Source organism: Microcaecilia unicolor, chromosome 14, assembly GCF_901765095.1.
Source record: "Microcaecilia unicolor chromosome 14, aMicUni1.1, whole genome shotgun sequence".
Taxonomy (NCBI): Eukaryota; Metazoa; Chordata; class Amphibia; order Gymnophiona; family Siphonopidae; genus Microcaecilia; species Microcaecilia unicolor.
The window spans coordinates 31,898,920-31,921,681 of record NC_044044.1 but is presented as its reverse complement, the minus strand read 5'-3'; the positions used below and the strand labels follow the sequence as shown (position 1 = coordinate 31,921,681).

The following is a 22,762-nucleotide window of genomic DNA, read 5'->3' as shown; positions in this document are numbered from 1 at the left end:
ACCTTAGCAACCAAATTTTGGGAGACCTGTAAGGTTCATAATTGAGTTTTCTGAACCCCCAAAAGGAGTCAAATTTGAATAATCAAAACTGGGTGAAACAAGTCTTTGAATTACTAACCGAAAATTGCACAGTCCTTTAGTCTTTGTTATAAAGTAGAAAGTGCTTACGCTGGGACATAAAAGACTAGACTTTGCTTTCACTGCGTTATCTAAATAACCACCCGATCCTCTATATTCTCAGTCGCTCCTTCATTCTTCACAATCTGCTCTACCTTCTCTCCCACCTCCGGCTGTTTTATCATGTTTTTAGCAGATCCTGCAATATTGATTTTTAGCCTTTTTTTTTAAATTTTATGTCTCTGTCTTTTCTTTCCTGTTCCTCCTCTTTTTACCAATTTGCAGCCTGTTTTCAGATTTTGTTTCCTTTCCTCTTGTTTGCTTTCCCTTCCCCTGGTTTTCCTCTGAATGTCATGTCTCTCCCTTATTCTACATAAGTACATAAGCATCGCCATGCTGGGACAGACCAAGGGTCCATCGAGGCCAGCACCCTGTCACCGACAGCGGCCAAAAGAACAAGCAATTTGTCCTGCTCATCCTAGAAATACTGTATTATTCCCTCGTCCATTCAATAATGCTCTATGGCTTTTTCCTCCAGGAAGCCATCCAACCCTGTTTTGAAGTCCGCTAAGTTAACCGCCTTAACCACCTTTTCCAGCAGCGAATTCCAGAGTTTAACTACACGTTGAGTGAAGGAAAATTTCCTCCAATTTGTTTTAAATTTACCACACTGCAGCTTCATCGCATGCCCCCTTGTCCTAGTATTTTTGGAAAGCGTAAACAGACGCTTCACATCGACCCGTTCCATTCCACTCATTATCTTAGAGACCTCTATCATATCTCCCCTCAGCCGCCATTTCTCCAAGCTGAAGAGCCCCAGCCTCTTCAGTCTTTCTTTATAGGTAAGTCGTCCCATCCCCTGTATCACCTTTGTCACCCTTCTCTGCACCTTTTTCAATTCCACTATGTCTTTTTTGAAGTGCGGCGACCAGAATTGAACACAATACTCGAGGTGCGGTCGCACCATAGATCGATACAGTGGCAGAATCATATCCTTATTTTTGTTTTCCATTCCTTCCATCCTTCCATTCTAACTTTTTCCCCTTTACTCTTTCCATGTTTTTTTTTGACTGCTTGTATATCAAGACCATGTAAATAAATAAATAAATACATTTTATAAGATTTTCAAATGACAGGTTGTTAAAATTAGGCAGTATATAAATTCTTGTCAATAAATATATTTAGTCCTCCCCACATCAAGATTAGCTCACTTGGAAACTACACGACACTCCGTCATTTACTTTCTTGGTCCTAAGCTCTGGAATGATCTACTCCCCTCTGAACCCTCTTTCAAGAAATGTAAAACTGAAGACGTACTATTTTTCTATTGGTGTAGGTTATCAGCGATGTTTTTCTTTGCTAGGGTTGTCTCTATGTTTACTATTAATTTTAGTTTAGTTTGCTCTTCTTTGTCTGTTGTTTTTCCTATCTTAATGGAATTCCTTTTTCTTTTATTTTTTTTTTGTATTTTTTTTTAGATTTTATGTAAACTGCCCTTACTTATTTGTTCAGATATGGCAGTGTAACAAATGTTTTTTTTGTTTTATTTAATTTTATTTTTTTTCTACACTTCCAAGAATAATCTTGTTACAGAAAAATGTATAATAGAGCAAAACACTTACATTTACAATTTGTCAAAAGAAAAAATGTATATTATCCTATTTTAGTCCACAATTAGGAGGGGGAGACAAGGCACAATACTCAGGAAAAACATCATTCACTAATCTACAATTAGAGACTTGAAAGGAAGTTCATAGGAGATAAAAAACCAAAAAACAGACTATGGTGCAGATGACAATACCACTTCTGGAATTGAAGATGGAGTTATTACTGTCCTGGATTCCAGAAAGGTGTAACGTCATCATTTCAAAGGTCAGTAAAAGCCACAGAAATAGCTCAGTAACACATAATCTCCAAGAATCCCAAAAGAAGTTCAACAGAATAACATACCAACAGCTCAGATACAAGTTTAAGAGACAGAGAGAAATTTATGAAATAAGAAAGATGTTAAGAGATTCCTGAATCTCATCTACTGCCTTTCACACTTCTAAGAGCAACAGAAAAATCCTTCCAAGACAGAGAGGGGCGTTTTCGAAAGGGACATCCAAGTTTTGATGAGGACGTCCTTGCAAAACATCCCCATCCAGGGGCGAGGAAACCTGTATTTTCGAAACAAGATGGGCGTCCATCTTTCATTTCGAAAATACCATCAGGGTGGTGCAGGGGTTGTAGTTGGGGAGGAGGAGCAGTTATACAGGCACCGGTCATATCCAGTGCTATCTTTGCCCACTTAGATATTTTATTTATTATTTATGTAGATTTTGCTCACACCTTTTTCAGTAGTATCTCAAGGTGAATTACATTCAGGTACTCTGGATATTTCTCTGTCCCAGGAGGCCTCACAATCTAAGTTTGTATCTGAGGTAATGGAGGGTTAAGTGACTTGCCCAAGGTCACAAGGAGCAGCAGTGGGATTTGACCCGGCCATCTCTGGATTGCAAGACCTGTGCTCTAACTACTAGGCCACTCCTCCACTCCAGAATGAAGACTATGGTACAATGTGTGATGCTCCTTAGGGGGTGTCTCTCTGGTCTCTCTTCTCTAACTGTGCTCTTCTCTCTCTCTCTCTCTCTCTCTCTCTCTCTCTCTCTCTCTCTCTCTGCAGGAGGTGATGAGGAGCTGAGGCTGGTCCAAGGGCCAAGTCCCTGTGCTGGGAGAGTGGAGATTAAACACAGTGGTCAGTGGGGGACAGTGTGTGATGATTACTGGGATATGCCAGATGCTGAAGTGGTCTGTAGACAGTTGGGATGTGGATCTGCTCTTAAAGCTCCTACATTGGCCTTTTTTGGTAGAGGTTCAGGACCAATTTGGCTGGATAATGTTAAATGTGCTGGTTCTGAGTCAGTTCTATGGGATTGTGGACATAACAGATGGGAGAAACATAACTGTGGCCATTCAGAAGATGCTGGAGTGATCTGTTCAGGTAAGAAACCAAGAGTTCATGTTATTCCTCCTACACAGCAGATCAGATGGTATAAAATATTAACGGCTGAAGCTAATTTTCCCTTTGGTGGAGGCTGTACAGCTCTGACACTACAAAACAGATATTTTTATAAGCCAGGACTTTGAGATATATTTTCACACCCCCAGGAGGAAAGAAAAGATCCAGTGACATCCATCACATCTGCTCAGTGTGCTGCTGCGGCTAGGAAAGCGAATAGAATGTTGGGTGTTATTAGGAAGGGTATGGAGTCCAGGTGTGCGGATGTTATAATGCCGTTGTATCGCTCCATGGTGCGACCGCACCTGGAGTATTGTGTTCAGTACTGGTCTCCGTATCTCAAAAAAGATATAGTAGAATTGGAAAAGGTACAGCGAAGGGCGACGAAAATGATAGTGGGGATGGGACGACTTTCCTATGAAGAGAGGCTGAGAAGGCTAGGGCTTTTCAGCTTGGAGAAGAGACGGCTGAGGGGAGATATGATAGAAGTGTATAAAATAATGAGTGGAATGGATCGGGTGGATGTGAAGCGACTGTTCACGCTATCCAAAAATACTAGGACTAGAGGGCATGAGTTGAAGCTACAGTGTGGTAAATTTAAAACGAATCGGAGAAAATTTTTCTTCACCCAACGTGTAATTAGACTCTGGAATTCGTTGCCGGAGAACGTGGTACGGGCGGTTAGCTTGACGGAGTTTAAAAAGGGGTTAGATAGATTCCTAAAGGACAAGTCCATAGACCGCTATTAAATGGACTTGGAAAAATTCCGCATTTTTAGGTATAACTTGTCTGGAATGTTTTTACGTTTGGGGAGCGTGCCAGGTGCCCTTGACCTGGATTGGCCACTGTCGGTGACAGGATGCTGGGCTAGATGGACCTTTGGTCTTTCCCAGTATGGCACTACTTATGTACTTATGTACTTTAATAAGATGGCACCAATCAAAGTTGCCTCTGAAATTAATAGCTTTGGAAATATGATACTTCTGAACAACCAAACTGGCAGCTGCTGCTCAGAACCCCATTTCCTCTTCTGCAAACTTTAGAGACAAACCTGAGTGTGACTCACAAGAGAAGGCAGGGGAAAGCGTGCTTCTATGAATCATTGAGCTGCTGGTAGCAGAGATCATTGATTACAGAGACAGGATGCTGGGCTTGATGGACCCTTGGTCTTTTCCCAGCATGGCGGTGCTTATGTTCTTATGTTTCTCAGTGGATTCACACAGAAGGGGACTCTCAAAACCAAGGATGTGTGTGAGAGTGCAATGCACACTTACAAGAGGGTTGGGAGGAAGGAGGTTTGCACCGGGGAAATAGATTAGAAATACTGAAAACACAACCAGCCCAAGTTGTGTTGATAAGTACATAAGTGTTGTCATACTGGGACAGACTGAAGGTCCATCAAGCCCAGCATCCTGTTTCCAACACTGGTCAATCCAGGTCACAAATACCTGGCAAGATCCCAAAAAAGTTCAATACATTTTATGTTGCTTATCCTAGAATCAAGCAGTGGATTTTCCCCCAAGTCTATATTAATAATGGCTTAAGGACTTTCCTTTTAGGAAGCTATCCAAACCTTTTTTAAACCCCGCTAAGCTAAGTTTTTACCACATTCTCTGGCAACGAATTCCAGAGTTTAGTTATACATTGAAGGAAGAAATATTCTCTCTGATTTGTTTTAAATTTACTACTTTGTAGCTTCATTGCATGCCCTCTAGTCCTAGTATTTTTGGAAAGAGTAAACAAGTGATTCAAATCTACCTGATCCACTCCTCTCAGTATTTTATAGACCTCTATCATGTCTCCCCTCAGATGTCTTCTCTCCAAGCTGAAGAGCACAAACCATTTCAGCCTTTCCTCATAGGAAAGTCGTCCCATCCCCTTTATCATTTTCGTCGCCCTTCTCTGTACCTTTTCTAATTCCACTCTATGTATTTTGAGATGCGGTGACCAGAATTGCACACAATTTTTGAGGTGTGGTCGCACCATGGAGCAATACAAAGACATTATAACATCCTCATTTTTGTTTTCCATTCCTTTCCTAATAATACCTAACATTCTATTTACTTTCTTAGCTGCCGAAGTCTTGGTGTTTATTTTAATTACAGGTAAAAAGGGCACATCTCATGGTACAATGCACTTATCTTTATCCACATACAGGATGGGCAGTTTTCAAAATCCCCTTTTACTTGCATAGATCACTCTTTAGAGAGCTGAATGGCTTTAAAAATGTCCCTCTTTGTAAGTAAATAAAATCCTACTCCAAATACCAGCATTTTGGTTTAAATACTGTGGATCTTCACATGAGTCCTACTCCCTGACCTCCCACCTGCGATGCGAGTGCATTTGAACATGAGGGATCAGTGAGCTCTGACTGTCTCCCTTTCTCTTTTAGGGAACATGGAGTCTTACCTGGTTAGAGGACATTCTGCCTGTTCAGGAAGGATTGAGGTGAAGACTGGGAATTCCTCACTCACTGTCTGTGAATCCAACTTTGATTTGGTGGCAGCCAATGTACTCTGTAAGGAACTGAATTGTGGGGCAGCACTCTCAGCCCCAGGGGGGGCATACTTCGGAGAAGGCAGTGGGGACATCGGGAGTGAAAAGTTTAATTGCACTGGGAATGAATCCTACATCTCTCACTGTCTCAGGACAGCTGCAGCAGAGACTTGCCAACACTCCCAGGACGTCAGTGTCATCTGCTCAAGTGAGAACTAAAAAAAAAAATTAAGTCATAACTCCTAGACCTGCTGTAAAACCTCTGTGTTTTGTTCTATATTCAAGACTTGAAAAATTTATGAATGTAACAGCTGTACTCAGAGAGAGTTCCAGTTCCAAAATCATTATAATTTCTGTCAATTGCAGTTATAATAATTTTTTTATTACAAGACCAAGGTTTCTATTTATGTGAACGTAATCACTGTTATAAGAAAATTCCACAGCTCCATCAGAAACAACTTGAACTAACCCAGGCCAGCAGCAGACAGGCAGGAGACAGGAACATCACTAAGAATAATTACCCAAAGGGTTCGATATTCAAGTAAACTAACCTGGCCAGAGAGACCGCTGCCTAGTTAAATCACCTGTGCAGGGCTGTCTGGGGATAAGATGCCTATTTGACAATCTAGGTGACCTATTTTTAATTACCCCAGTCCCTAACAATGTCTATATTACCTTTATCTGCTTATTGTTATAAATTCCAGGACCTTTAGTTAATCAGACCATCGATATAACATCTGGTGTCTTTCTTCACATGTGCAGGAATACTTATAGTAACTCATCAATAATGATTATATCCAGTGTACAGTGTATGTAAAGCACAGCTGGTCATATATGTAAGACATTGTCACCTTCTCCCTTGGGGCACAGGATACCATTACAGGCTGGAGAATGGGAGCAGCAGATGTTCTGGGAGAGTTCAGTACCATTATGAGGACACCTGGCAGACACTCTGCGGCTTCCACTGGGATCTACGAGATGCCGCTGTGCTGTGTCGGCAGCTGGACTGTGGGAATGTTGTAGAAGTGCCTGGAGGAGAGCCGTATGGCACTGGGGCTGGTCTGTTATGGAAGGAGAGCTTTCACTGCAATGGGACTGAATCTAGCCTGAGTGAATGTCCTTCCTCTGTCCTGGGCAGTGACTCTGTTACAAAGGATGTGGCCAATGTATATTGTTCAGGTAAGTAGAGAATTATATAATGAAGATATATACAGGATTGATATGTCTGTTAGATATTCAAAGCTGTAACTTCTAGACCTGGTGAAGAATCTATCCTTTTACTAATGGGGCGGAGGGGGGATTTTATAACAGAGCACCAATATTAACATTGAGGAAAGGAACCTGGTTTAAGTCTATTTCATAAAGGCTACACAGGAGCCTCTTTGCCTTTACAAAACAGAACCAGCAGCAGTAGGGCATAAATTCACGCACACAGATTTAAACCTGCTTCAAAGAACATAAGTACATAAGTAACACCACACTGGGAAAAGACCAAGGGTCCATCGAGCCCAGCATCCTGTCCACAACAGCGGCCAATCCAGGCTAAGGGCACCTGGCAAGCTTCCCAAACGTACAAACACTCTATACATGTTATTCCTGGAATGCATGTATGCATGAGCTCTATGAATTTATTTATATATTTTATAAAACCCATTCATACATCACAACTATATCCAAACTACACCCCCATGAATGCCATGGTCTGTATAAGTAGGCGCCATCTTGCATATTTGGCTCTGGAGATTTATAAAAGATTTTGATTTGGAGAATCCAAGGTGGCGACTGCTAGAGGCACTCTGCAAACATTCCCACTACTCTAATGACCTTTAAAAATATCGCCTTCCTTTAGTTAGTATAGGGAAGAAGAATACTGGGGTATGAGTTTTCCCAGCTGAATCAACATTCCCTCTCTGGCCCATAGCGTAATGGTGAACACCTGCCCTGTCCCTTGAACTTCAGAACAAGCATCGTTGCAGTATGGTAATTGTCATCTTCAAATACTGGACCAAACCTAGAAGCCTTTTGTCAGAGTTGTAATTGGTGGCTGTATTGTCTTATCCAATTGGCATCATCAACCAATCCCTGTAATTGTGACTGAATTCCTATTATCATGGGGATTGCATGTCCAATACAGTAGTCATTTTCAGCTTGCAGAATATCAATTGTGGCTGATAGTGGTTTCATGATGCTGACATCGTTCCCCAGGAACACCATCTCTATATCAGTCATCTGTTCTAGTCCTATTTCTTGTTGACATTCTCGTGTCTTTTCCACTCCAACTGAAACCAGTTGACCAATAACTAAGTAATCTGAAACCCACCTTGTGCAGGTTGGATTGAGGAATGTAAAACCAGCCACCTCTTCAACAAAATCTGCATGTTTGGTACTTTGATTCCTAAGAACCTGTGTTTTCCCCATGCCCCTGACAAACATTCACTTGTAGCAGACATCTTTTTGTATTTCACAGCTCTCAACAACTGCTACAAGATTGAGTGTGTGATTGGCCCCAGAGATGGACCAATGTCATCAGTGCATGATTCATTTTGACTGCATCAAACAGAGATCTGACATTACTAGCATGTGTTGGCATCGTTGCACCTACCTCTAGGCTAACCCGCTTGAACTGTGTCAATGGCAAGCATTAAAGGGTCCTACACATGGCAGCCTTAAGTGCATAACTTACAATAGTCTATAAGTCACATGCATAAGTTGGAGACACGCCCTTGGCTCTCCCATATTCTGCCCACATGCACACACCCCTTTGCAGTTAAGTACATAAGTATTGCCACACTGGGCAGACCAAAGGTCCATCAAACTCAGCATCCTGTTTCCAACAGTGGCCAATCCAGGTCACAAGTACCTGGGAGAAACCCAAAGAGTAGCAACATTCCATGTAGAACCCCAAAGACTAGCAAGATTATAGAATCCTAAAGAGTAACAAGATTCCATGCAGAATTTCAAAGTGTAGCAAGATTCCATTCAGAAACCCAAGTACATAAGTACATAAGTGTTGCCATACTGGGACAGACTAAAGGTCCATCGAGCCCAGCATCCTGTTTCCAACAGTAGCCAATCCAGGTCACAAATACCTGGCAAGATCCCCCCAAAAGTAAAAAACATTTTATGCTGCTTATCCCAGAAATATTCAAACAAATGTGAATGCAGTTTTTTTATGTAAAGTGGAGTAAAGTCTCATATATATAACACGAAGGGAGTTGTTTTCTCACTCAATGCATGAATGTATAGTTCGTGTATATGATTTAATCATTGACTTGACCTCCACCAACCTTTACTGTTAACTGACTTATAACTTATATCAATCCAATTCTCACAATCTGATCGTAATCAACAAAATATATACAGCACTTAGCTTAGGCAGGTTGGTGCACTCAAAAACTCCGACAGGTCCCCGTTTCGTGCTAACTTTATCAAGGGGGAGTCACCAATTCCGATAACTGCCTCAAGTGCGTGTGTTCCATTGCTTTAACTCCTTAAGAAGCCTTCACTTGACCCTACTTGTCCCTCTAATTACCGACCCATCTCCCTCCTTCCTTTCCTCTCCAAATTACTTGAGCGTGCTGTTCACCGCCGCTGCCTTGATTTTCTCTCCTCACATGCTATTCTTGACCCACTACAATCTGGTTTTCGCCCTCTCCACTCAACCGAAACTGCGCTTACTAAAGTCTCCAATGACCTATTACTGGCTAAATCCAGAGGTCAATATTCCATCCTCATTCTTCTTGATCTTTCCGCTGCTTTTGACACTGTCGATCACAGCATACTTCTCGACACCCTGTCCTCACTTGGATTCCAGGACTCTGTCCTTTCCTGGTTCTCTTCCTACCTCTCCCTCCGCACCTTTAGTGTTCACTCTGGTGGATCCTCTTCTACCTCTATCCCTCTGCCTGTCGGTGTACCTCAGGGTTCTGTTCTTGGTCCCCTCCTCTTTTCTATCTACACTTCTTCCCTTGGTTCATTAATCTCATCCCATGGCTTTTCCTACCTCCTCTATGCTGATGACTCCCAAATCTACCTTTCTACCCTTGATATCTCACCTTGCATCCAAACCAAAGTTTCAGCGTGCTTGTCTGACATTGCTGCCTGGATGTCTCAATGCCACCTGAAATTAAATATGACCAAAACCGAGCTTCTCATTTTCCCCCCCAAACCCACCTCCCCACTCCCCCCGTTTTCTATTTCTGTTGATGGCTCTCTCATTCTCCCTGTCTCCTCAGCTCGAAACCTTGGGGTCATCTTTGACTCTTCTCTCTCCTTCTCTGCTCATATCCAGCAGACCACCAAGACCTGTCGTTTCTTTCTTTACAACATCCGTAAAATCCGCCCCTTTCTTTCTGAGCACTCTACAAAACCCTCATCCACACCCTTGTCACCTCTCGTTTAGACTACTGCAATCTGCTTCTTGCTGGCCTCCCACTTAGTCACCTCTCCCCTCTCCAGTCGGTTCAAAACTCTGCTGCCCGTCTCATCTTCCGCCAGGGTCGCTTTACTCATACTACCCCTCTCCTCAAGACCCTTCACTGGCTCCCTATCCGTTTTCGCATCCTGTTCAAACTTCTTCTACTAACCTATAAATGTATTCACTCTGCTGCTCCCCAGTATCTCTCCACACTCGTCCTTCCCTACACCCCTTCCCGTGCACTCCGCTCCATGGATAAATCCTTCTTATCTGTTCCCTTCTCCACTACTGCCAACTCCAGACTTCACGCCTTCTGTCTCGCTGCACCCTACGCCTGGAATAAACTTCCTGAGCCCCTACGTCTTGCCCCATCCTTGGCCACCTTTAAATCTAGACTGAAAGCCCACCTCTTTAACATTGCTTTTGACTCGTAACCACTCGCCTCCACCTACCCTCCTCTCTTCCTTCCCGATCACATTAATTGATTTGATTTGCTTACTTTATTTATTTTTTGTCTATTAGATTGTAAGCTCTTTGAACAGGGACTGTCTTTCTTCTATGTTTGTGCAGCGCTGCGTATGCCTTGTAGCGCTATAGAAATGCTAAATAGTAGTAGTAGTAGTAGTAGTAGAGATACCCCCCTGCATGGGGAGAAAAAGAGGAGAAAATGTTACAGACCCTGAATAATGGGTCTATGAACTGTGTGTGAAAAAGAGGAGACAAGAAGTGCCTTAAAAAAGAGATTCGAGAATCCATGATGTGAGTGATGGTGTATCATGTAATTTTGCTGTTACTTTCTATCATGGCCATTACAATGTAATGTCAATGTTCTGAGTGTGTAAAATCCATTAATCCCTCATTGCATGAGATGTTCTGTCTTCTCCCAGGGCAGGAAGGATCTCTCAGACTGGTGGATGGACAGAGTCACTGTGACGGCAGGGTAGAGATTTACATTGGGAGCTCCTGGGGGAGAGTCCTGGATACCCAGTGGGATCTCAGTGATGCCCTGGTCGTGTGCAGACAGTTAAACTGTGGACAACCCATAAAAGTCCTTGACGTGTGTGGAAAAGGTAAAGGTCCGGTGGGTCTGAAGAATCCTCGGTGTGAAGGAAATGAGACCCAGTTACTGAACTGTAGCTTTTCTGGGACAGAACTGACACCACCTGAGGATCTGGTGGACGTCGGCGTCCTGTGCTCAGGTGAGAATTGTGTTTCTTTATTATTTTAGTTAGATGACATCAGAGTGAAAGATGGGACATTGAAGAGTCAGTGTTTGGGGCTTATATTCTAGATTTGGGAAGATCTCAGTGTCTCTTATTGTTGGTATATAGGTAAGGAGCGATAGGAGGGAGAAGGGTGATGGTTATTATTGAGAGTGTAGAGGACACAGGGTGAGGAGTGATGGAAGGGGCAGGGTGATGATTAAGGGCTCTGGAGCACGGCATGAATCTGTTTATCCAATCCTGGTCTGTTTTAATATTGATATATTGTAGGTATTTATTTATTATGATTTATTTACCACCTTTTTGAAGGAATTCACTCAAGGCGGTGTACAGTAAGAATAGATCAAACATGAGCAATAGACAATTACAGCAGTAAAAATATTCTTATAACAATACAAAGTATAACATAGTTACTACTTACTATGTCAACACAATACGTAATAGAATATTACAATTGGTAGTGAAGGGTAAGGCAAAGTTGTAACATATAGATGATTAAGAAAGTAGGAAGAATTAGAAAGTAAGGTGATTGATTTGAAGAAAGTTGCACGTGAGGTCAGAGAGATGGTTAAATATTATCTCAGCTAGGGTAGGAGTGGATAAACATGTCCCACTGCAGTATGTGCAGCCCAAGTCAATCCTTGTGTGTGTAAGTGAGACTAACAAGTTAGTTACTTCTTCCATTAAAGACTTGGTTGAAGAGCCGAGCTTTCACCTGATTCCTGAAGTAGAGATAGGTAGTAGGTATATAAAGATTTCTTCACTGCTTTTTTTGTTTGTTTCTTACAGAAAATGAAGGAAGCTGTGAATAAGAATGTTAAATAAATATTTAAATCAGTGCTTCCCAATCTTCTTGTTGCTGTGACCTCATGATTGTGATCAAATAAAATTGTGTGACCCCCCCCCCCCCCCCCGGAAGGTTCAAAATAAAGATGCATATATGGAGGGCTCACCTAAGTCATGACCCCAAAAGCAGGTTTTGTGATATCAGGAAGCTGAGATCTTTTTTGCCTCTGCAGGAAATGCACAGCTCAGGCTGGTGGACGGCGGAGGTCGCTGTGCTGGGAGAGTGGAGGTTTATTACAATGGAACCTGGGGCACCGTCTGCGATGACTCCTGGGACCTGGAAGATGCCCACGTGGTGTGTAAGCAGCTGGAGTGTGGACACGCAGTCATGGCGATGCACTCTGCTTTCTACGGGAGAGGAAAAGGACCCATCTGGCTGGGGAAGCTGCAGTGTGATGGAAATGAATCTGCTTTGTGGGACTGTGCTCCAAGGTCATGGGATCATCATGATTGCACACACAAGGAGGATGCAAGTGTCCTATGCTCAGGTCAGCTCTGGAAAGTTTATAAGATATTCAGGTGATCAGATATGTCCTGTCGTCTGTGGAAGTAGGGGCATAGCCAGTCCTCGCCGTGGGAGGGGGCCAGAGCCCGAGGTAGGGGGGCACATTTTAGTCTGCCACCTTGCCACTCCCCCCTGCCGCCCTGCCTTTCCCACCCACTGCTGCAGCAAATAACTTGGCTGGCGGGGTCTGCAACCCCAGCCAACTGAAGCGTTATCCCATGCCACCGCATTGCCTGTCCTCCTCTGTCCTCCTTTCACATCCTGCACGCTCCTTTTAGTCAAATTGAGCAGGGCAGGCAATGCAGTAGCGCCAGAGACCGGCGCTGGACAATGCTTCAACTGACAGGGGTTGCAGACCCCCCACCAGCAAAACCAGGGGCCACAGGAAATTTGAGGGGGCTCAGGCCCCCATGGCCCCACGTAGCTATGCTACTGCCTTGAAGTGCGTTGAAGGTGGCATTTGTGGGCGTTCATTTCCTTTTTATTTACATAGTCAATGACATCCTTTTCTTTCAGGCTCTGGGGTTCTGGTTTGGTATTCATATATTAGTTTGTGATTGTATTAGGAACATTGCCACTATTTTGATTTCTGGTCACCTGAGTGATATCATAAAGTCAATATTTAACAGACAGCTGTATCCACCATATCGCGTGTGATGTTTCAATAAACCTGAGAGCTGGGTATAAGATATTGAACTAACTCAGAGTGGACATTGTGTTTCCTGTCACTGTGTTTACATTATTGATAACTAATATAACATGGTCTTGTTCTGATATCCCTTAGAGTTCAAGGACCTGCGACTGCAGAGTGATGACTACGATTGCGCTGGGCGGGTGGAAGTTTATTACAACGGCACCTGGGGAAGTCTTTGTAATAATAAGAGAACCGCTACTGATGTTATATGCAAACAGCTGAATTGTGGGGGCCCTGGTGTTATGGAATCTGGTAATAAATATGGTTCCGGGACTGGTCCCCTCTGGGTGGACCAAATTGAATGCCGACCTCATGACAGAGAGCTGTGGCAGTGCCCGTCCACGCCCTGGCATACAGCAGCATGTGAAAGGAGGGAAGAGATGCACATTAGCTGTCCAGGTAAGAGACAAAGCTTTCTACCCACCAAATAGCAGAACTCTGAGCATGAAAATACAGCAGCCCTGACTATCGATTTATCTCAACAGGACAAAAAGCAAAAACTGTGCAAACCAAAGCAGAACTGACAATGTGTCCAAACTCTACAGGCAAGAAAATCAGTCTCATCACTTCTTCCTCCCTCTCTTTTCGTTCTCTGCTTCTCCTCTCCTTCCCTCTGTCTCTCACTCCGTCATCTCCATTTCTCCTCTTTTAACGCTTCCTGCTCTCCTTTTCTGCATTTTCTCTCTCCCTCTCTCTACCTTTCTTTTATAACAGGGCACCATGGGTAGGCGTCAAACTAGGTAAGATTTTATGAAGAAAATTGGGCACCTACCATTCTTTATAAATACGAGAGGAAATTGCAAGCAATGGCCTTTAAAACATTCATAGAGCTGATGTTGATGTCCATATCTATATTTTTCTAGTATACAGGTAAATTATAGTATTTATAAAATACCCATATACTTCCACGCACTGCCCAGGCTCAACCCAAACTCAACACATGTGCATGGCCAACTTGCAAACCTCTGAGCCAAAGTGTGTCATTGTATACATTTGTTTTTTATAAGAGCTCATTCACACACGTATGTGGCTTCACAGACAACGCAGGAATAACTTTCTAAAATGACCTCCTTTCTGTCTGCTTCTCCACTCATCATATTTCCTTCTCCACACTCTGTCCATAGCTGGGTCCACTTTTACCACATCTTTCTGTCCCCTGTCCCTCTGTCTCACTCCCCCCCTCTCTTATTCACCCTCATGACCCATCCGTTTCTCCCTTATCCTTTAGAAGGAAACAGAGTGCGACTCGTGGGTGGAAATGGCACCTGCTCGGGGAGAGTGGAGGTGTGCCATGGTGGCTCCTGGGGGACTGTCTGTGATGACTTCTGGGACATGAAGGATGCAGAGGTCGTGTGCAGACAGCTGGGATGTGGACCTGCTGCATCTGCCCTGGGAGATGCCAAGTTTGGGAAGGGAGAAGGTCCAATCTGGCTGGTTGAGGTGCAGTGCAGAGGAGGAGAGAAGTCTCTGGAGGACTGTCCGACCAATTCATGGGGAGAGAATGACTGTCTTCATAAAGAAGATGCTGGAGTGATATGCTTGGGTGAGCATTGCCTGATCCGCCCTGTGTCACATGTTACATTAGAAGGAATCATGGAAAGAGGCGGCAAGATCTATAACAGAAGTCATTCTGCTGATGAGGACAGAAATGAGACAGAACATTTTCAATACAGTTGGCCGGTATTGGCAGGGGCATAGCCAGACCTCAAGGTGGGAGGAAGCCAGAGCCCAAGTTGGGGAGGCACATATTGGTCTGCCGCCACGCTTCCCTGCTGTTCCCCACCCACTGCCGCCCCTGTATATCTTGGCTGGCAGAGGTCCCCACTCCCCAGCAGCTGAAGAATTTGTCTAGCGCTGGTGTCTGGCACCGCCGCTGCATTGCCTGCCCTGATCTCTCTTCCCCTCATGTCCACAATGCTCAATTTCACTAAAGGGGTGTGCCAGATGTGAGGAGAAGAGAGAGCAGTTATTGGCTCTAATTGGCTCCTTATCCTATTAAATTATGCACACATGCAATTTTTTTCATGAATCAAGAAGGGGCGTGGCCATGGGAGAGGCAAGGATGAGTCTAGGGAGTTTACTAAAGATATGCGCAGTATTACTGAATACCAGAGATCCACGCCTACCTTCCGTGCCAGGATTTACACCCGGTTTCAGTTGCCCGAAGTTTGAGCACCATTTCCTGAATCTAATCCTAAATGAGGAATTTTTGTGCCCTTAAAAAGTAAAACATGAGAAAAGGGAAGATGCATCTGAGATTCAAGAGTAGGAAAGGTGGGTCCAAAAGCTTGACAATGATAGCTCACAGTTTATTGAAGGGGGATCAGGGCCAGGTGAGGATTGGAACTCGAGAAGTTCATAGAAACTCTCTGAAGAGGCTCCCAGCAACGGGGTGAGATTTAGCCTAGAGATCGTTTTATCATACATGGAATAATTATATTTCTCTCAGCTGTAAATATTCATCAGGCCCAAAGTGAATTTATTTTCTCCTTTTTCTCTTGTCTCCCTCTGCAGACGCTTCATATATCACAGCTGCTCCTTCCACTAGAGGTACAAAACTGAATTTTCTGCTGACACTGAGCTCGACCTGCAGAGTCCATGGTTTTATGGCTCTACTTTAAACAAGGCAAAACACAAAGCGGAAGTGGTCAAACAGATGCTAGTATGAAATCTTTTATAATGGGCTAACCCAACATGGCCGTGTTTCAGCACAATGCTTGCATCAAGAGTCATTATCTGCGTAAAATGGCTAATATATGCAATGTTCCCAGTGCTCAGAAGTCATGCATTGCATCACAAATACATCCGAACGCTGAAGGAAATGTGATGCAGCATTGTGCCGAAACATGGCTGTGTCACATCAGCCCATACTAACGACTGTGTTTTACATCTCTACACTGCAAGCAAGGATACAGTGTCTGTGATTTACTGTATCATTTCTCAGAGCAGTCTGTGAGCTGTAGCAGTGTCTGTGAATTTATACAATATTGCTACAACATAGCTTTCTTTAAGACTGTTACAGTTGAAAGATTGATACAGACAAAAGAGGAAAATAAAAACATGAAATTGACTGCTCTTGAGTTAAACTACCTGAGGAAGTCTATCCAGTGTTCAGCTTTAAAGTGGAAAAAGAGTACTATTACTGAGTCCTTAGGAATTTTGTGGCATAGCTATGAACAGAAAACATTTCTAGAAAAGCTAGTAGCAAAGTTGGCGTTTATTCCCATACAAGAATTTTTAGTAAACATGTCTGTGTCCTCCTCCCCCACCCAATCAGGCAGACAACGTCCATCCCCAGAGGGAAGAAGCAGTACACTGACCATCCTTGTGGTTCTCTGTGCGATCCTGGGGTCTGTTCTCCTGCTGGTTCTCATAGGTTCAGGCATCCAGATTCGCCAACAGAGTCTGTATAGAAAAGGTCAGTGCCTGTCGCCAGTTAAAAAGCAAATGGTTTCTTTGGTTTGTGCCTTAACTAAGAATTCTGGGCTTCAGTTCGTACTCTCACATCAGCTGTGATTCTTTCATCATTAAAGGTGTAATCGGAGTTTTCTATAGCCGGGTTTCCCAAATAGGATCTGGAGCCAGGTCAAATTCTCAGGACAGTCACAATGATCTAAATGGGATGCACTGCTTCTGAAGACACTGGAGACATTACAGCCAATATTGCGAGGCATCTGACCACCCGATGGCCTGATTTCTTATTAATAATAACCAAAGACTTCACTGGTTAAGTCAGCACTTTGAATATACCTGGTGAAATTTAACCAGATATCTTTATCCAGTTAACTTAAGAACAGATATTTTTCTGACTAAAGTAACCTGTTCCTCAGAACGTGCCTGACTCCTCCCAAAGATAACTGTGTAACTTTTGTCCAGACAACTCATTGTCCATACTCAAGATATGCTCCCTTGAGAATGATGCATGCTGCAGATACACGGATGGAAGTATTGAAATCTGTGCATACTGAACATATCCAAATACAGCCACCCTTAAGCTCATTCGCAGCCACAAACCAGCCTGAAATCCCTGGTAATATGGGTTTCTATGTGCATCTCATAGTTTTGCCACTGAGAAGAATCTTTCTTTAATCCTGAATTTTGCAAGTAAAATATTTATCTAACGGCCAACTTATAAACAGATATTTATCATTTCTGATTCTTAAAGCTACAGTTAAAAGATGGTTTTTAAAACCTGTGTGAAAGATCCTAGGCATCCTTTTTCCCAGGGGTTGGAGGGTTCCTGGGAGTACTAATGTCCAGCAGTAAATTTTCTGGGTTCAGAGCTCAGTGACCAGGAGTACAAAGACTGAGGTCCGGGTTCTCTGAGAGTGTTCAGGGACCAGCAGGATATGGGGAGTTTCTGTGCTTCTTTAATGGATTAGATGTTGAGGGGGGGGGGGGGGATGATAGGTGAACATACCTATATTCAGTGCAGGTCATGTGTGCCAAGCCCAGGATTGTTACTAAAATAACACCTTTACAAAAAATTCCCTTCTCATTTTTTTGTCTCTTCCTAGAAAACTGGAGAAATTTCTCAGCTGAATTTCATGAACCAGTTTATGAGGAAGTTGATCAAAAATGGATAAAGGAGAACATTAATTTCATCGCTCGCTCAGGTCTGTACACTTCAAGATAACTATCTGACTCCAGATCACACAGAACACATGAGGAAAGTGGATGGGACTTGATATACTGCCATTCCGTGGTTATAATCAAAGCAGTTTACGTATTATATACAAGTACTTATTTTGTACCTGGGCAATGGAGGGTTAAGTGACTTGCCCAGAGTTACAAGGAGCAGCAGTGAGAACTGAATGTGGTTCCCCTGGTTCTCAGGCCACTGCACTAACCATTAGGCTATTCCTCCACATGAACCAGAGCCGATCTTTTCCCAATCTTGATTAATATTTTAAGTATTATGAAATTCCATTAATAATTTGATTGCAAGACTGGACACTCAGGATTGACTCATATATTTTTCATGACTTGAAGCCTTGAGTGAAGTGGGGATTCTTTATTTTCATTGTCGGTGCAAGGATATTAGGCATCTTGGATGCACTTGTATCACTTCCCCATTACAACCTATCTACCAGCAGCTTTACAGAACGAAAGGCACTTTATTATCACAAAGATTCTGAGGTAGTGATCAGATATTTTAAATTCCTTCTCTATGGATGCTGTTCTAGCACTTTCCCTATTAGCATGACCTCAGTGCCTGGCAGGAGAAAAGTCAATTAATAGTGAGTTTGTTCTCTTTGCTATACAGAACCAGTCTCAAGATTATGGGATCAGATGGATCTCATTGTCAGATTGAGCACTCAATGCACAGGAAACAGTGCACATTGCTTGCTGACTCAGCTCCCCTGGCTGGCAGAAAGGGTCTAAGATAAAGCTGTACTGTTTCCCTGCATGACAAGAGCTATATTAAACATTCAGCACCACGGATAGCTCAAACGCACTGACTGTATATCTCCACCAGTCCCTCCTCTATCCATACTGGGACAGACCAAAGGTCCATCAAGCCCAGCATCCTTTTTCCCACAGTGGCCAATCCAGGTCACAAATACCTGGCAAGATCCCCAAAAAAGTACAAAAGATTTTATGCTGCTTATCCCAGAAATAGTGGATATTCCCCAAGTCCAATTTAATAATGGTCTATGGACTTTTCCTTTAGGAAGCCATCCAAACCTTTTTTAAACTCTACTAAGCTAACTGCCTTTACCACATTCTCTGGCAACGAATTTCAGAGTTGAATTACAGGTTTTCTCACCATGATGGATTTGTAAGAATCAGTCATAGGCTGTTATTTAAAGGAATTTATAGGGGCAACAGGTGGCATTGACTGCATAAATGCTTTTTTTTTTTAAATCATTTCCTCCTGCTGTATCTATAGCTTTAGTCATTTGTCAAGTTGTAAATCCTGTACATTGATACTAAATGTACAGCTCTGGCACTTAATGAATAATGAAAAATCATATTTTCTTCTGTTATTTACAGACTCCCTTTCCAGTGACTTGGTGAACAGTGTCCACTACTATGAACGCAGCCCTTCTGATGAACCTGAACCTGAGACTGGTAATAAGAGAGAAAATCCGAAAGATACCTACATGTACAGAGTATTAAAGGGAGGGATGGTGTTTCCAGCACTGGATGTGATCATGGTGGATATTAATTTATATGTGCATGAAATTTAGCTTTTGCTTTTTACAAATCTAATGTGATATATATATATATATATATAAACATAACATTTCCCTAAAACTTTATTTATTTCTTTGTTACATTTTGCAGGCTCAAGTCTGGTAGAGAAACAAATACAAGATGATGTTGTAGTCGAATAAGGTTCATGTGTTTCAGGCATAATGGGGATCAGAGAGAGAAAAGGTTATATGGTGTCCAATATGATCTTTGGTTTTGCTGTTTTGCAGAGTGTAGGCACTTATGTTGGGTTGGTAGGGTATACCTTTTTGAACAGGTTGGTTTTTAGTGATTTCCTGAAGTTTAGATGGCCGTGGGTTGTTTTCATAGCTTTTGGCAGTGCGTTACATAGTTGTGTGCTTATATAGGAGAAGCTGGATGCATAGGTTGCTTTGTATTTGAGTCCTTTGCAATTTTGGGTAGTGGAGGTTTAGATATGTTCGTGATGATTGGTTGGTAGATCTATAAGGTCTGTCTTGTATCCTGGGGCTTTGCCATAGATACTTTTGTGGACCAGGGTGCAGATTTTCAAGGTAATATGTTCTTTGATTGGGAGCCAATGCAGTTTTTCTCGGAGGGGTTTGGCACTTTCGAATCATGTTTTATCAAATATCAGCCTGGCTGCAGTGTTTTGAGCAGTCTGGAGTTTCTTTGTGAGTTGTTCTTTACATCTCGCATAAATTACGTTGCAGTAGTCTGCATGGCTTAGTATCATTGATTGTATTAGGTTGCGAAATATTTCCCTCAGGAAGAAAGGTCTTATGCATCATGTGTAGATAGGAAGATGGGACTAAAACACTGGCTGTGATCATGCTAGATTTTTACTCCTTGAAGAAGGGATTCCTAACATTGTGTGTGGAAAGGAGGAATCGGTGTTTTTAGGGCTTGATATAACCATGTTAGATGTTCCTTCCTTGAAGAACTAATACCGGATACCAATGTGCTCATTTTCAAAAGAGAAAAGCCTCTCAAAAATTGATATAAAGCAGCATGTGGACAGTTTGCCTCGCAAAAACATCCAAGTTGTGATTTTTAAAACCCAGAATTGGAATATTTTTCTCTGCAGTTCATCTAAATTGCAAAAGCGCATGTTGGGAGCATGTCGTGGGGCATACTTTGAGTGGGACTTGGGCAGACCCAGAATAATGGAACAAGATAAAAAGATCTAGGGTAAAAATTGGGATGATTTTATCTAGACCTGTTTCAATCATGCTTAAGTCACAAAAGGGTACCCTAACTGACCAGCTGACACTGGAGGGATTAAGGCATGATCCCCCTTAATCCCCCAGTGGTCACTGACTCCTTCCACCCTCTTAAGATGTGACAGTGCATATCAGGCTCTGTGACATCTTCAAATATTATAACCATTCCTATTAAAGCAGCAAGCTGGTCCCAGGAATGGGCTAGTGGTCGGTGCAGTGGACTGTAGAGAAAGGGACCCATATCCCACTCTAACTACTACACTTGTGGTGGAAATTGTGAGACCTCCAAAAACCTACCTACTTATATATAGGAGACACATGCAGGTTTGAGGGCTACTCCAGCAGTGTCCAGTTAGGTACATTAGGTTCTTAGGTGTTCCTGGAGGGCTCGCAATACAAAATAAGGGTGCTAAGGTGGGATTAGTACCTGGGTCCCTTTATGTGAAGTCCACTGCACTGACCACTAGGCTGTCCCTCTGCTCTGCTGCCCCATAGCCATCCCTATGCCTTGTTCTTGTGCGTTTTTCTCTAGGATATATTTTTTTTCAAAATGCTCCATAATGAGAGATGCAAAGAGCACACACACATCTACAAATCAGACTTGGACATCATATTGAAAATGCCCCTCCAAGTGTGAAAAGGGGAGGGGCCTCAAGAACTAAATACGGCCATCTTAGATACTCATCTGTTGAAGAACTAATACCTAATGCCTGGTATGAAAATGTGAAGGAGCCTCCAGAACTGCTTGTGATCATGTTAGATATTCATTCCTAACCCCACATGTCTTCTTTCCCTCTTTGGGACCTTTTCCCGCAGATCCATCTCAGGCTGAGTATGACAATGCAGAGGACCCTGAAGTAAACAACTCCCCGGCACTGAGCAGAGGTGAGTTGGGTCCAGTATCTGCTTCATTTCACACTCATTTAATTAAATTTGATATTCTATCATATTCTGCAGAAGATGGATTATATTAACTATCATAACTAAACATGGATAGGGAAGTTATATCTTTGCCGGCTGCCAGTGGACATGTGAATTCTTTTGAAATTTGGGGCTTAAGAGTTTTCACCATCAGCAAAAGATTTATAACCCACTCCATCTATGATTCTGAACAGTTTACTCTAGCAGCCTTGTTCTTAAGGAGTTCCAAACATTTAAGAATTGGTTTGGATTTTTTTTAGAAAGACCTTATTACCATTGATTGAGTTGATCTTGTTTGTGGTAATAGATCATGTGTGTTACTATTAATTGCGCCAATGTTTCCAAATCCTTTCTTTCTAAAATGGATTGAAACTGGTGTATCATGTGTATGAAACAGGATTTGACCACTGCTGACCCCTATGCTTCAAAAGGTAATGAAGTGTCTGAAACAAGCTTCAAGGAGAACTTGAAGGACACAAACAAAAGACTAGGGGGCAGGCAATGAAGCTACAAAGTAGTAAAATATTTCTTCACTCGGTGTGTAATTAAACTCTGGAATTTGTTGCCAGAGAATGTGGTAAAAGCAGTTAGCTTAGCAGGGTTTTTAAAAGGTTTGAATAGCTTCCTTAAAGAAAAGTCCATAAACCATTATTAAAATGGACTTGGGAAAATCCACTGCTTATTTCGCAGCATAAAATGTACTGTTTTGGGATCTAGCCAGGTACTTGTGACCTAGATTGGCCACTGTTGGAAACAAGATACTGGGCTTGATGGACCTTCAATCTGTCCCAGTATGGCAACACTTATATACTTATGTAACCTGTCTTAAGGAACAATTCCTGGGTTTCAGTTGTTTTACAGCCTTGGTTTCTCCTTGATTTGTTGCTTTCATAAGTACATAAGTAATGCCATACTGGGAAAAGACCAAGGGTCCATCGAGCCCAGCATCCTGTCCACGACAGCGGCCAATCCAGGCCAAGGGCACCTGGCGAGCTTCCCAAACGTACAAATAACTTCAGATGATCCCCTGGTTCTGTCAGAAGACGTCGCAGATCATGGCTACGATGATGCTGTCTCTGGAGACTGCCCCAGTCCTGTACACATGGAAACTGGCATATGAGATGGTAAATGATCTGAGACAG

General features: G+C 42.7%; 1 protein-coding gene and 1 long non-coding RNA gene across 2 annotated transcripts in view; both read left to right on the top strand.

The window, feature by feature from the left end:
- The window catches only part of LOC115457352 (deleted in malignant brain tumors 1 protein-like), a 66,930-nt gene extending 50,115 nt beyond the window's left edge, over positions 1–16,815 (top strand). The window contains exons 19-27 of the mRNA XM_030186770.1: positions 5,511–5,822; positions 6,485–6,793; positions 10,919–11,112; positions 12,246–12,588; positions 13,390–13,698; positions 13,785–13,844; positions 14,528–14,842; positions 15,814–15,849; positions 16,577–16,815. Of these exons, the coding sequence (XP_030042630.1) occupies positions 5,511–5,822; positions 6,485–6,793; positions 10,919–11,112; positions 12,246–12,588; positions 13,390–13,698; positions 13,785–13,844; positions 14,528–14,842; positions 15,814–15,849; positions 16,577–16,815 (2,117 nt within the window). The remainder of the gene's footprint in view (positions 1–5,510; positions 5,823–6,484; positions 6,794–10,918; positions 11,113–12,245; positions 12,589–13,389; positions 13,699–13,784; positions 13,845–14,527; positions 14,843–15,813; positions 15,850–16,576) is intronic.
- Positions 16,816–17,828: 1,013 nt separating this feature from the next.
- LOC115458443 lies at positions 17,829–21,584 on the top strand. Its single transcript, XR_003940059.1, has 3 exons — positions 17,829–17,915; positions 19,297–19,374; positions 21,516–21,584. It is a non-coding gene; the product is annotated as an uncharacterized LOC115458443 (long non-coding RNA).
- Positions 21,585–22,762: the final 1,178 nt, after the last annotated feature.